This window comes from Daucus carota, chromosome 5 (assembly GCF_001625215.2).
Source record: "Daucus carota subsp. sativus chromosome 5, DH1 v3.0, whole genome shotgun sequence".
NCBI classification, from domain to species: Eukaryota; Viridiplantae; Streptophyta; class Magnoliopsida; order Apiales; family Apiaceae; genus Daucus; species Daucus carota.
The window spans coordinates 26,316,268-26,329,372 of NC_030385.2; the positions used below are offsets into that span (position 1 = coordinate 26,316,268).

Consider the following 13,105-nt stretch of genomic DNA (forward strand, 5'->3'; position numbering starts at 1 on the left):
TGGTATCAAAACGAGGTTCGCAACAATCTTACATGCGCGTTGGAATTCGACATGTGTCGAGTCCGATGTGTGAAGGGGGAGCCTGATCACATATCAGGAGGTGGAATTTGACAGGTGTCGAGCCCGATGTGTGAAGGGGGAGATTGTCAGGAGTTGTCCCACATCGGTTGTGAGAGGGGCATGAAGCTAAAATATAAGCAGCCAAATAACTCCATTAGCATGAGGCCTTTTGGGAGGTGTCCAAAAACAAAAACGTGCCCAAAACGGACAATATTGTACTATCGTAGAATTATGGCTTGCTTAGCTAACTCAACACACAATACTGCACTTGGAGTACGAGAATTTGACAAATATTTTTAAACACATAAAAGATTTAGTTTCATAAATTATTTTAATTATTTTTTTGAATAAAATTTGATGTTTTAATTTTTATACATAAAGAAAATCTCAAGATTAAGTTATGTAGTTATGTTTTATAAGAAGTAAGAACCTTAAAACCATGTCAAGCGGTGGAAAAGAAGTGTAGAGAAATGAGAAGGACGGCAGGGCGAGAGTAATAATAACGTAAATGAGCAGGTAAATCGGGAAGAATTATAATTTAAAATTTTAATTAAATATCTCAAAATTTTAATATAATTTTTAAAATGTATATTGAAAAAAAATCTTTCAAATTTTGAATTGATTAATCCCGTTGAATATTTGATTGGCCAAAGGAAAGAGGGTCCACTTTGATAAACCGATTGGCTGAAGGAAATAGGGTCAAGTTGGAGATGTTGCCCAAAATGTGATAAACCGATTAAAATAATAATAAAGCACCGCTTCTTAAGACAACACACTTTCCTCTTCATTACCTAGCAAAAAAAAAACACACTTTCCTCTTTTAGCTCCTCTAGATCTCACCCTCTAGGGTTCTCCACTTTCTCTATAAACAACTCTTCCAAAGTACTTTGAGAAAGTGGTAACATACAGAATCTCTACTGGTTTAAGTATATGTAGTGAAAAGATGAAGATACAGTGTAACGTGTGTGAGGTCGCAGAGGCCACCGTGTTGTGCTGCGCAGATGAGGCGGCCTTGTGCCGTGCTTGTGATGAGAAAGTACATGCAGCTAATAAGTTGGCTAGCAAGCATCAAAGGGTTTCTTTGACGAACTCTAACTCTCCTATGCCCAAGTGTGATATTTGTCAGGTTTTTATTAATCCCTTTTTCTTCAATCTTTTTTTATCTAATACATATTTTTTATTTGTCTTTTCTAGGTTTTCATAATCTTTTATGTTTATGGATATGAATTTTAGATATCGTTATTAGAGCAAGTCCAATGCAATGTTATAAGTGGTGTCATTTCTATAATTTGAAATCAAATGCTAAAAATCTCAACTCCAATGGGGTTCTATACTTGGATGCAAATATGCATATATGCATCCTTGGTTCTAAATTTGAAACCAAGGATGCATTTATGCATCCATGCCACATCATCAACTAACTATAATTGGTATATATAGTGGTGAACTTTAAACAAAGTTTAGGAGAGAGGGACTAAAGTTACTTAATTTTGGAATTATTTGGATGCAAAATGCATCTAGCATTGGAGTTGAAGTTCTATTTTAGCAATAAAAAACACTTTTTGATGCTAAATTATAACAATAGCTATAACTATTTTGCATCTTGCATTGGACTTGCTCTTATAAATGGGTTTTAGCTTGAAATAGTTGTGATTAGGTTAGGGACCTCTGTAGCTGAACTTATCCCTATTTGTAACATGGCCCTTTGTTAAGTACCATGATAACTTGTAAGGTTATCTTGTGTGATTTGTGGAGTGTTTGTGTTCTGTGAGCATAGGGGGTACAGAGACCCCTTTGATATTATTTACCTTCAAGTGCTCTGTCTTCAATTCCAAGAATCTCTTAATCTATTTGGAGTTTTCGTCAATCGTTTTCGGTGTAGTTCTCCATAGAGTGTGCCTGTAATTGTTTCACCGCCGTTTTATTTTCTGCCATGTTGGTTTTCATTTGTGTGAATATTCCAACTTGTATCTTGTCACACCTGGTTGCTCAGAAGGATAAAAGAGGGGATGACACATGTCCCCCTACACATACCTAGTGTGAGAATAAATATTCTGCAGTTTGTTCCCATACTGGTTTATATTTTAAGTACTTTGAGGTAATTATATATTGATATTCTTGTGTATGCATTCTATCGTTTCGTCGGCTGCATCTATTTGAATTGCTAAGAACAAATTTTCTTGTTATCATGGTGACTACAAATTGCTGCATTGTACAGGAGACAGTTGGATATTTCTTTTGTCTGGAGGATCGTGCTTTGCTATGCAGAAAATGTGATGTTTCTATACATTCGATTAATCCTCTCGTTTCAGCTCACCAAAGGTTTCTGCTTACTGGAGTGAAGGTCGGGCTTGAACCAACTAAACTTAGCGCACCATCTTCTTCTGAAAAGTCGCACTCCCCAGACAAAATCGTTGAAACAGAATCACGACCATTGACTACAGAGTGTAAGCACATATCTTTGGATGGTCAACAGGACAAGGAGTCATCTTTCCAAGTAGCTGGAGTTAGCAACATTGTGTCAACTAAGTTGCCTTTGGCTGGAGGATCTGATTATGAAAACTTTGAACAGTGGCAATTAGATGACATGTTAGGATTAACTGACATGAATCAGAACTACAACTATATAGACAGCGGATCATCCAAGGTATAAGACCTATAAATATTAAAATATGTGTGATACTCATCTTTTTTCAAGTATTTGATTTACAATTGCCTTTATTTGACCACAAGTTCTGTAAAAACTTGGATTGCTTGTTTACATGTATATAAGGAATATGATTATGAAGTCTCATGTGTGCCTTTAAAATCCGAACAGGCTGATAGCAGTAAGTTTGGAGGGTCGGACTGCTCAGCAATATTATTGGCTGGTGATGTCGAGATAGATGTTGATGAGGGTCTGGGTCATGTTCCTGACACAGCCTGGGCAGTGCCAGAGATTCCATCGCCTCCCACAGCCTCAGGACTTCACTGGCCAAACAGTTACCAGCATCAGGTGGAAATGACAGCGCTATTTGTTCCTGATGTATGTTACTCCACCAGGCTAGATCTATATCAAGATGAGTTGATGGGGTCAAGTGTCAAACGCAGAAGACACTAGTCTGTCCTCCGTGACTTTGTGTGACTTTGTTTCTGTAGTTAATGGAGCTTCCATCTGTAGGTATAGTTTTTTTGTAACCCTAAACTATTTTAAGACTAATGTATGGAAACAGTCTGGTTCAAAGGCTATGCAACCTCTGAAGGTCTATCCCCTTCGACGGTCATCAAACCATCTACCTACTACCATTTCAGGGATGAGGTTGCAGACTTGCAGTAGTAATAGACTCGGAGACTTTGATCGGTAGAAATATATGTATAACTGGCTGTAACAACCGTCATAGCTGGTTTTTGTGGAATATAATAGTACCTACATATGGTAGTTTCTTTTGAGTAATACTGATATCTTAATGTAAGTGGTAATGATGCAATGTAGTAATCTGCATCTTGAAGACTATATATTTCCATATGTAGCAAACTCATAGGCTATTTTTTATCCGTAATTAATTAATTATCCGTAATCATATGATATGATCGATCAAGCTGCAAGTTCTCTAAATAATGAGAGTAATATCTCAAATACTCATGTGTATGTACTTATATATAGTGGTTCAAGTTTGTTCATCGACACTTGAAGATCTCTGCCTGTGTTTTCAATTCCATCGCCTAAACTTTGCGTCCAGAGAAATTTTAGGTTCTCAAGCCTAAATCTGTCAACAGCAATCTTTATGTCAAGGATCATTAAAATAGCTTCTTCTGCTAGCCATGCTTCAAAAATTTAATTACAATCTGAAATCATGACGCTTCTATTTGTGATATTTGACTGCCACTTACTGGATCTTAAGCTTCCTGTCTCATGTAGGAACTATTGTGGAAAACACAAGTCCCCTGTTTCCATTTCATTTCCTTTCCTCTAATTCTGGCAGTATGGTTGGTTGATCTTTTTGACTTAAATATTTTATGAAAGTGCATTCTGAAATAAGTAAAGAAGGAGACAAAGGGAAGTTTTGGATGACACATGGAGCCTGTAGGATGGATGTTAATACTTGATATGTATATTTTTCAGATATCATTGACTTGATACTAAGGAGTTTCACTTGAGACCAGAATTGCATACATAATTTGATTCCAAGTATCAGGAGTACCAGCAAGGCACCAATGGCTACAATCATTCTTCTTTCGCTTATAGCCATAATGTGAAGGATGCCCATCTGGCCTCAACTGTGATAGTGTCGTCACGTCCAGCAATGTGACTGCTTTCTTCATACTACTGAGTACTTCATTAACCACTACCACCGCGGGCACTGATCCTCCAGGATACACCGAACCACCCAGTGGTTTGGTTTGGCCTTTGCAAGTTGATTTTGGTTCATTCCACTCTTTCCCACTACATATGGACAGACCATTTGGGCGATAGAGTAACAGGCGTATTTAAGACATGTTATGCATATTCAGAGACGTCAAGCAGGTATTTATGTTCACAAATATACTTACTGGTAATGGGTGGGGGAGATGCCCTGAAAAAAGACCTGTGTATCGGAAGGATCAACATTGTAATCTACCCATTGTGACCATGTTTTGAGTCCCTTCCGAAAGGCATCTAAACGATCCATGTCTTTGTAAATCTTATCGCCTTCCTGCATATAGTCCCATCTGTTACCAAAGTTAAACACCATTAATATATGGTTTTAAAGGGATGCTTAAGATAATAGCAATGGCTGTGACATACACTTGATGTTTGCCTCTGTGAAGCCACCAGTGCCAGGTATTGAAAATTAACATATCAAATCCTTTCCAGGCATTGCCTCCTTTAATAGAGTCCAGCTTTAAAATTCTGCCCAGCTTCTTATCTTTCACAATATCCACTAGAAATTCATTACGCCACAATATTAATGAGATCGAATACTCCTGCAATCGATACATTTGTACAACAGGAAGATTTAGAATATCAATGACACAAGGTGATAATTAGGTCAGGAATGAAGAAATGAAGTTACTGGAAATGTGAAGGTAGATTGGTGTCCTTTTTTCCGAAGAGTAAAGTTTGATGAGGGCACTGCAGAATGCAACATACAAGTGAGAGACTGCCACTGGTTCAAGCTCAAAGAGTCCCCTACAAACATTATTTTCTTTCCTCTGTATCTCCTCAAGAATTCTTCTCCATTAAATCTGCAACACTACTGCACATTTCAGTTGTAGTTCATATCTTATGCAATGCACTTGATCAGAGGCAGAAAGTGTTTATCTTGTTATACTGTCAATTATGTTATTTATGCACTTCTTTATATAAGTACCTTGGCAATTCACAAGCAGTTGGCTTCCATTTGTATTTGAGGTACAACTTGTCTGGTCTTCCATTTTTCTGGCAGTTGAACTCTTTTTTTATGAAGGGACAGACCGCTGAGTCGTATAGAGGATACGTGTCATCAAATACCCACTTCCCCTCGTAGAGATTACAGCTGCTAAGATTATGTGGTTGCAGGCTGCTGAAGCCTTGGCATGCTATTGACAGCCATATTACATGAAAGCACAAAAGCATTAATGCAAAAGTCATGTATTCCATTTAGCTAGGAATGCCAACATAGAGGAATTGCAATTACTGGGACTTCATAAAAGTTGTGAATTGTGATGGTGGGATTTACTTAGCTAGCGCGCACTATTATATAGGAAGAGAAGAAGACTACCGTACAACTGCACAAATAGTGATTTAGACGAAACTGAATTTTGGCAACAAATCCTAACCATACATTTTCATGAACATAAGCGGCCTATTTCCCTCAGAAGCAAGATTTTGTGATCTGGTAAGGGTAACATGTACGCAGCTTAATTTCTATGACTAGAGACGTATCTGTGAAACAAACGCTGCTAATGCAGTTGATAACTCAAACAAGATATATGGAATTGATAAACGGAACGAATACATGGTGGAATTTGGTTGAGGGCACTATTCGTTTTCCAATTATTCAAGTGAATGAGTATGTGAAGCAACAAGCGTTGCATACAAGATCTGGTTCCAAGTATCAGGGACACCCGCTAGACACCAATGGCTACAATCATTTCCCTGAGACCCATCCACTCCATAAACTGAAGGATGCCCATCTTTTCTCAACTGCGAGAGTCTTGTCACGTCCAGCAAGCCCACTGTCGTCGACATATTGCTCACTACTTGCTTCACCACTGCCACCCCTGGCTCTGATCCGCCTGGATATATCGAACCACTTATTGGTTCAGTTTCTCCTTTACAATTCGATGACCCCGTTCCGTTCCACTCTCTCGCACTACACATTACAAATCAAATGCACATAGCGTCACCAAATAAAATATTAAAAAACATGTTTAAGTAAATCAAGTAAGATATGTGATGGGCTTACTTATAATGAGTTGGGGAAATGCCCTGGAAAAAGACCTTGGTTGTAGCTGGATTGACGTTAGTGGCAACCCAATTAGACCATGTCTTGAGTCCTTGAGTGAAAGCAGCTATACGATCCATATCTTTATATATTTTGTCTCCTAGCTGTATATAATCCCACCTGTTCAAACCAACATGTTCAATTTTCAGTCTTTGGTGGGAGATCGAGAGTTCAAATTTCAGAGAAAACACGAGCAAGAATATGAAAGGAAAAATTTCTTAAAGTTTTAAGACTTATATATGGAACAATAGAATGAGTGATTATACGTACGATTGCTTGGTGCCCGTGTGAAGCCACCAGTGCCATGTGTTGAAGATGAGCATGTCAGCCCCTTTCCATGCATTACCGTTTTGAATAGAGTCGAGCTTTAAAACTCTACCCAATTTATCATCATTTACGATATCCACTAAAAATGGAGTGCGGTACAGCATTATTGAAATCGAATAATCCTGCAAGTTTCACACATATCACCGGACTGTTTCGTTAGTTATTCTATGAGTACTTTACATATCGACTTGCATGTGCTGAACAACACCACTTATTTCATCATCGACCAAGTATGAAAGAAGAAAAAAATTGCCAATGTATTCTTAATGAAAAATAAATTCTTAGTACTCTTGAAACAAGATGTGAACATTCTAACTTACCAGAATCATATCCTATTTTCTTGACATCTTTCACTCTCAATGCTCATTATTTAGGTAAAAGATTAAATTGTACACTTACTAGATTGAGTTCGTCTTCTCCAACTGAGTGACCGGTCCGGATAAGACTTTCACTATTAAATGGGATCTCGTCTCATTTTGTACCCATGCTAGCAGCTAGCATAACGAGGACCTCGTTTCATTATAAATATATAATATAATACTCCGTATTTTGATAAATAAGAATACAGTAAATCTATTACACAATATTCAAAATTTCAATAAATAAGGATATTGCAAGTGAGAGGGACTCAAACTCCTGCCAATAAAACTCTGATAACAAATTGAGTAAAATGCAAGGTGTGTACCTGCAGTTACACACTTGTGCATTTTGTGTACCTCATTTTATGAATCTAGCAAAGTGTGTACCTCTAGTTTTAAGATTCTTGCATTATGTGTACTTCCGTTAAAAATCACTTAACGGCGTTAGTATTGGAGGGCAGCAGTGGTAATCGTGTGGCTAGCAAAGTCACGGCGTTAGTATTATCAAGTTGGTCACTGAAGTGGACTTAATGTATCAAGTTGGTCACTGAACTCAAAACAGTATCAAGATGGTCACCAAAGTCACCATAAATATCAAACAAGTACCTTGAAATATGAGTTCAAGCAGTAAACATATTATTTATAAAGTTTTGCACATTATTTTTACATGTTACCACAACCAACTAAAAGGTTATGACTTCTAGTATTTAATATAATATATTTATATTTTATCAAGTTTATTTATTATTTATATTTTATTATATAGTTATTTCTTTGTTTTAATTAAAAATAAATAATAAATATACTTGATAAAATCTAAATATATTATCATAAATAGTAGAAATCATAACCTTTTACTTGGTTTTGGTAAAATTTAAAAATAATGTGTAAAACTTTATAAATAATATTTTTACTCCTTAAACTCATATTTCAAGTACTTGTTTGATATTTATGGCCACTTCAGTGACCATCTTGATACCATTTTGAGTTCAGTGACCAACTTGATACATTAAGCCCACTTCAGTGACCAACTTGATAATTAACCCCTAGCGGTTGTATCTTTGTGTAGGTCAATCAAACAAGAAAAGCAAATCCAAGGTTTCCTTTTCTTCTTCTTCTTTTTATAAATATGAAAAACTATTATTTTTAATTTAACATAATTTCTGAAATTATATTTTTAGTTTAATATAATTTATGAAATTACTTTTTATATAAGTTTTAAAATACGTGTTAAACTCTTGTTCTCATATATATAACTAAATAAAGAGACGAAGAGAGTTGTAATTATGTATATTATATTTGTGAATCTCAATTCCTAATTACAAATATATATTTTATAAAAAAATTACAAATATTTTTTTTTGTAAATTGTATGATAATAGTGTATATAAATACCAATTATACTTATGAGACAACTTGCAAAAAGCTTTTTATTGAATACAATACAATAAAATCACCTTTTTAATATTTAATTAATTAAATATATACAATAAATAAGAATATATTTAAATTATATTTTATTTGTCAAAGTTAGGTAGCCAAAGATTGAAGTAAATAAATTTTATATTATTTGCATGATTTATTTTATTTTCAAAACTTTAAGAAATCAAATTTATCAAAAAATTATTTAAAATACATACATCGTTTTACTGTCCTAATATAATTCCGTCCAACTCATTTTTATCCGTTTTTTTACTACTCGGCACATATTTTAATAATCCTATAAAATATAGTTCTATAACTTATTTTTAAAATAAAATTTAAAGAAAAATTTAAATGTTATTTTTTTATTAAGAAAAATAATCTTAAAAATAAGTAATATAATTATTTTTTTCACCAACATTAAAACATGTCGACATCCCAATCCCTAATGTATACAACTCAAGTGTCGGAGGGAGCAATCCTTTCGTCCCAAGGTAGTTTATCTTGTGAAGTGACTTTGACACGTATTTTTATATTTCTATAAAATATAGTAGCTTACAAATTATTTTAATTTTTTCATGAATAAAAATTTAATATTTATAAAAATAAATTTTAACATAAGTTAGAAACTATGTGTGTGTGTATAAATATGTATAAAATAATAATTTTGGAAAAATTCTTAAAGAAATTAGATGGGAGGGGAGCATAGTATATATTTTCACCGCATAAAAAGACGAAAATTATATGTACCATGTACATATACACGAAAATTTTGCAGGTCCTGTTTAGTTGGAGAGTTAAAATGAGCTGCTCTGCTTGAAACAGAACAGGAGCACATGCAGTACTACACACGTTTATAGTCACACACAATTACCACTTACCAGTGATGTCCCTCCAACTTAACGCCGTTAACTGACTTTTAACAGAAACACACACAGCGCTAGAATCTTGGAACCACAGGTACACACTCTGCTAGATATCAAAATAGAAGTACACAAAATGCATAAGTGTGTAACTGTAGGTACACATCCTGCATTTTACTCTAACAAATTACTTGACCCTGAAAGCTTAGAGTGTTGTTAAGTTGCGTTCTTTTAAAACTCCAAAGATCAAAGGCTTGAGTTTGACAAGATCATTTCATATTTAGCTAAATTCTATAATTCATTTTTTTATAATCGGTGTCTGAACCAATTTTTACGCATCTTTCACTTATTCACTTGCCTATGGTGAAATCGAACCTATGATTTTGGGATACTAAGACACTAAAGTCACGATCTCAACCGACTGGAATACGCTTATATTTCTTTTTATTGAAATAAAATAACAATTAAATTTAAGAAATGGCGGTGATCACTTATCAACCTACGCGTGCAAGTAAAGATTCCTAGCTGACAAGAATACAAACCACATGCAGTAATACATACGCAAGAAAAAGGAACCTTTTTATTTTAATTTTTATACAGGTATTAAAGAAACGCAAAAAGTAACGATCTGATTACCTTGATTGTAAACGTGAAGAGGCTGTTTCCATTATTCACAAGACTGTACTTGGATTTGGGCACAGCAGCATGCAGCATGCATGTCAAAGACTGCCACTGGTTCACGCTCAGAGAGTCCCCTACAAACATTATCTTCTTCCCTCTGTATCTCTTCAACATCTCCTTTCCATTAAATCTGTAAACAACAATCAAGAACAACTTACATCTATCTCACTCACATTAATTCTTATTGTTGGCCCAGGTCTTAGGTTCGACTTTAACTCAACTCGAAATTGTTTAAGGACAGATAATCAATTGTAAGACTATAAGTCATATTAGTCAAAAGAGGGTACCTTGGCAAGTCACAAGATGCTGGCTTCCATTTGTACTTGAGGTACGATTTATCGGACCGTCCGTTTCCCTGACAATCGAATTGTTTCTCGATGAAAGGACAGATGGAGGTGTCGTATAGAGGATACGCTTCATCGTAAACCCAACTGCCGTTGTAGAAATCGCAGCTGCTCTGTTTTTTCCCGATTAAGTGTTCAAAATCATTATTTACGAGGGCTGCATGTGATCCATGTTGAAAGCACGCAAGCAAACAACAAAAACAAGCATAAGAAAATAAGTTACGAAACCAAAACTCCATCAAGTATTTCAATTTACATTCGCAAGTCCTAAATACATCATATGATATTTATAGACAACAATGCACTTATTATTATGTGTGTAATATTACTCAATACTCATCATAAAAAGGTGATGCACTTTAATCTTTAAATTGGTTTCCATATATTCTGCGCAAGTAAGGTGCAGTAGGTTGTAGTTGGATTATTGCGTGTACGTTCTGGGTTTTGCTTCAAGGTAAAGATATGGAGTTGCCCTGCAACTTGTTACTAGCTGCTCTGCATTTTCTTTTTTCTTTTTTCTTTTTTTTTTTTGTCAGGAGCTGCTCTGTATTTTCTTTTTTCTTTTTTCTTTTTTTGTCAGGAGCTGCTCTGTATTTTCAAACATTCTCTTAATATTAAAAATCAGACAAGGGCCTTACAAAAAAAAAAAAAAAAAAAATCAGACAAGGGCACTGATAAAGAATCAGGAGAGGAGCTGAAAATATGAGTCATGAATCATGATAGCTAAACGAGTCATATTATTCAAATTATTCGTAGTTATTTGAGCTCATCTCGTAAAATTAATATTTGCATTTAATTAGATAATATTCAGACCAAGCTCAAATTTGAATTGTTAGAACAGTCTCTTGAGGACAAGAACTTCAAATTATCCGGCTGGTGAACTTAATCGAGCTTTTATATCTTAAATCGAATCGAGCTCGAGTTAAATATTATATTTGGACTTTTTTTCAATATCTAGGCAAATCAATTCAAGTTTCTAAGCCGAGTTTGAACTTATCAAATTCCTGCCTAACCAAATTTTAACATGAAAATTTATGATTTGATTGAACTGGAGCCCAAATTATTTAGTCCAATCTAAACTCGAGTATGACACTCTTTGATTTGGTTCGGAACGTTTACTTCGCTAATGATCACGAATTTATGATATAGTTTTTCCTTTTAAAGGGTAATATAGTTGATTATGCTTAGTTGTTTATCTGATGTTTTTCCGTACTAATATATAATTAGCTACTTTGGATTGATTTTCTGTCAAAAAAAAAAGCTGCTTTGGATTGATTGCGATACACTAAAAAGAGTGAGAAGTTAGAAATGACGTTACAATTGAGTAATTGAAGAAAGTACACAGCCAAACACAAAACCCAGCAAACAGCACTCACTAATAAGCTCACTATCAAATCACTCTTTCCAACTAAACAAATCACTAAACTAATTCGAATAACTCCACACACTTTCCCTCTCTAATCATAAAACAAAGAAACCATGATGGCGACACACAAAAACAATACAACAAAGCCGAACTGAGACTCTTAGGCTGTGGCTAGCGACGACAATGAGCCTTGCACATATGTTTACAGTCATAGAAACAATCCCCTCCACAGTGAAGAGGACAGTCCAGTCTCCTCCATTTACACCTTCCATTCCCCATGCATTGTGCAAACTCTCCCATTATAAACCCCTTGTGATTCCCATCACTATATTTCTTCTGCCTCCTGCATCCCCACCCCCACCATCCCCCACCTCCTCCTCCCCATCCCCACCCTCCACCTCCTCCATACCCTATTCCCCCACCTCCCCCTCCCCCTCCCCCGCCACCACCGTAACTGCCTCCACGTCCACTACCTCCACCCCAATATCCGCGTCCGTCACGCTTGCCCTTGTTCATCACCACATTGTTGGAACTACTAGTGTTTATTTTCCCCCCATCTTTATCAACAACATTAGCATTTGTCTTGGGATTATTAGTACCATGACAAACGCTAACTGTTAATGCAATAACAAAGAAAAGAATCAAGACGCATAATTGAGCTGCTTTCTGTCCTTTCATGTTGGAATGGATCATATTAATTATATGATGGTGATAGTACTGTAGAAGATATGTTATTAGAGTGATCCTATATATAACATGCAGCTCGTGAAGCTCATCACAGCAACACCTAACATTATTAATATGTAAAAATACACTACTAGTAGTTGCTGATATAAAGGTCCCATATCTAATGAGCCAAAACAGAAAAAAGGTCCCATGTCTAAAGGGACAATCGTAATATATACAAACACAACTGGAGATGCAGTCTGATTTAGCTTAGATTGCACTTTGTCCCCCACACCACCTATGTAAATTATACTACTGTGTACTACTATAATGTTGACGGTTCAAGGTGTACTGTTCACGCCTCAAACATTATGGAGTTGTTTGTTTATATTGTTATTGCACTCATTATGCGCATGCGTATAAGGACCAGACTATCACTCAAGTCTTCCTCATTGTTTTCGACCAACTGGGTACCTCTCAAACTAAACAATCCTCGACGGCCTCGAGATTTGTTGAAAGTTCAAGTACAGACTTAAGAATGTCCATTTCTAATGCGATACTTTGTTCAAGA

At 35.6% G+C, this 13,105-nt stretch overlaps 4 protein-coding genes across 4 annotated transcripts; 1 reads left to right on the top strand and 3 right to left on the bottom strand.

Moving 5' to 3' along the window:
- Positions 1 to 864: 864 nt before the first annotated feature.
- LOC108222532 (B-box zinc finger protein 22) lies at positions 865 to 3,299 on the top strand. The gene is made up of 3 exons (XM_017396445.2): positions 865 to 1,186; positions 2,279 to 2,707; positions 2,879 to 3,299. Exons 1-3 carry the CDS (start codon positions 1,004 to 1,006, stop codon positions 3,158 to 3,160), a joined length of 894 nt encoding a protein of 297 aa, XP_017251934.1. The 5' UTR covers positions 865 to 1,003; the 3' UTR covers positions 3,161 to 3,299.
- Positions 3,300 to 4,125: 826 nt separating this feature from the next.
- Positions 4,126 to 5,784, bottom strand: LOC108221495 (protein trichome birefringence-like 38). The gene is made up of 5 exons (XM_064093355.1): positions 5,391 to 5,784; positions 5,094 to 5,265; positions 4,826 to 5,004; positions 4,591 to 4,749; positions 4,126 to 4,483 (listed from the first exon to the last, which is right to left on the bottom strand). The coding sequence occupies exons 1-5, from the start codon at positions 5,657 to 5,659 to the stop codon at positions 4,180 to 4,182; spliced, it is 1,083 nt and encodes a 360-aa protein (XP_063949425.1). The 5' UTR covers positions 5,660 to 5,784; the 3' UTR covers positions 4,126 to 4,179.
- An 18-nt stretch (positions 5,785 to 5,802) lies between these two features.
- Positions 5,803 to 10,827, bottom strand: LOC108220739 (protein trichome birefringence-like 41). The gene is made up of 5 exons (XM_017394589.2): positions 10,446 to 10,827; positions 10,114 to 10,288; positions 6,777 to 6,955; positions 6,468 to 6,626; positions 5,803 to 6,374 (listed from the first exon to the last, which is right to left on the bottom strand). The coding sequence occupies exons 1-5, from the start codon at positions 10,739 to 10,741 to the stop codon at positions 6,056 to 6,058; spliced, it is 1,128 nt and encodes a 375-aa protein (XP_017250078.1). The 5' UTR covers positions 10,742 to 10,827; the 3' UTR covers positions 5,803 to 6,055.
- A 1,212-nt stretch (positions 10,828 to 12,039) lies between these two features.
- LOC108221496 (glycine-rich cell wall structural protein-like) lies at positions 12,040 to 12,546 on the bottom strand. Its single transcript, XM_017395369.2, has one exon. It carries the CDS (start codon positions 12,544 to 12,546, stop codon positions 12,040 to 12,042), a length of 507 nt encoding a protein of 168 aa, XP_017250858.2.
- Between the last annotated feature and the right edge of the window lie 559 nt (positions 12,547 to 13,105).

Bases quoted from the DNA above. Each gene is read 5' to 3' on its own strand.
- LOC108221496 (XM_017395369.2), bottom strand. From the start codon at position 12,546: ATGAAAGGACAGAAAGCAGCTCAATTATGCGTCTTGATTCTTTTCTTT.
- LOC108220739 (XM_017394589.2), bottom strand. From the start codon at position 10,741: ATGGAGTTTTGGTTTCGTAACTTATTTTCTTATGCTTGTTTTTGTTGT. The intron at 10,289-10,445 runs GTACCCTCTTTT...TGTTGTTTACAG, and splicing joins GCATCTTGTGACTTGCCAAG to ATTTAATGGAAAGGAGATGT. The intron at 6,956-10,113 runs GTAATCAGATCG...TGAAACTTGCAG, and splicing joins TCTTCACGTTTACAATCAAG to GATTATTCGATTTCAATAAT.
- LOC108221495 (XM_064093355.1), bottom strand. From the start codon at position 5,659: ATGGAATACATGACTTTTGCATTAATGCTTTTGTGCTTTCATGTAATA. The intron at 5,266-5,390 runs GTACTTATATAA...GTAGTGTTGCAG, and splicing joins ACTGCTTGTGAATTGCCAAG to ATTTAATGGAGAAGAATTCT. The intron at 5,005-5,093 runs GTAACTTCATTT...TATCGATTGCAG, and splicing joins AATCTACCTTCACATTTCCA to GAGTATTCGATCTCATTAAT.
- LOC108222532 (XM_017396445.2), top strand. From the start codon at position 1,004: ATGAAGATACAGTGTAACGTGTGTGAGGTCGCAGAGGCCACCGTGTTG. The intron at 1,187-2,278 runs GTTTTTATTAAT...TGCATTGTACAG, and splicing joins CCAAGTGTGATATTTGTCAG to GAGACAGTTGGATATTTCTT. The intron at 2,708-2,878 runs GTATAAGACCTA...AAATCCGAACAG, and splicing joins TAGACAGCGGATCATCCAAG to GCTGATAGCAGTAAGTTTGG.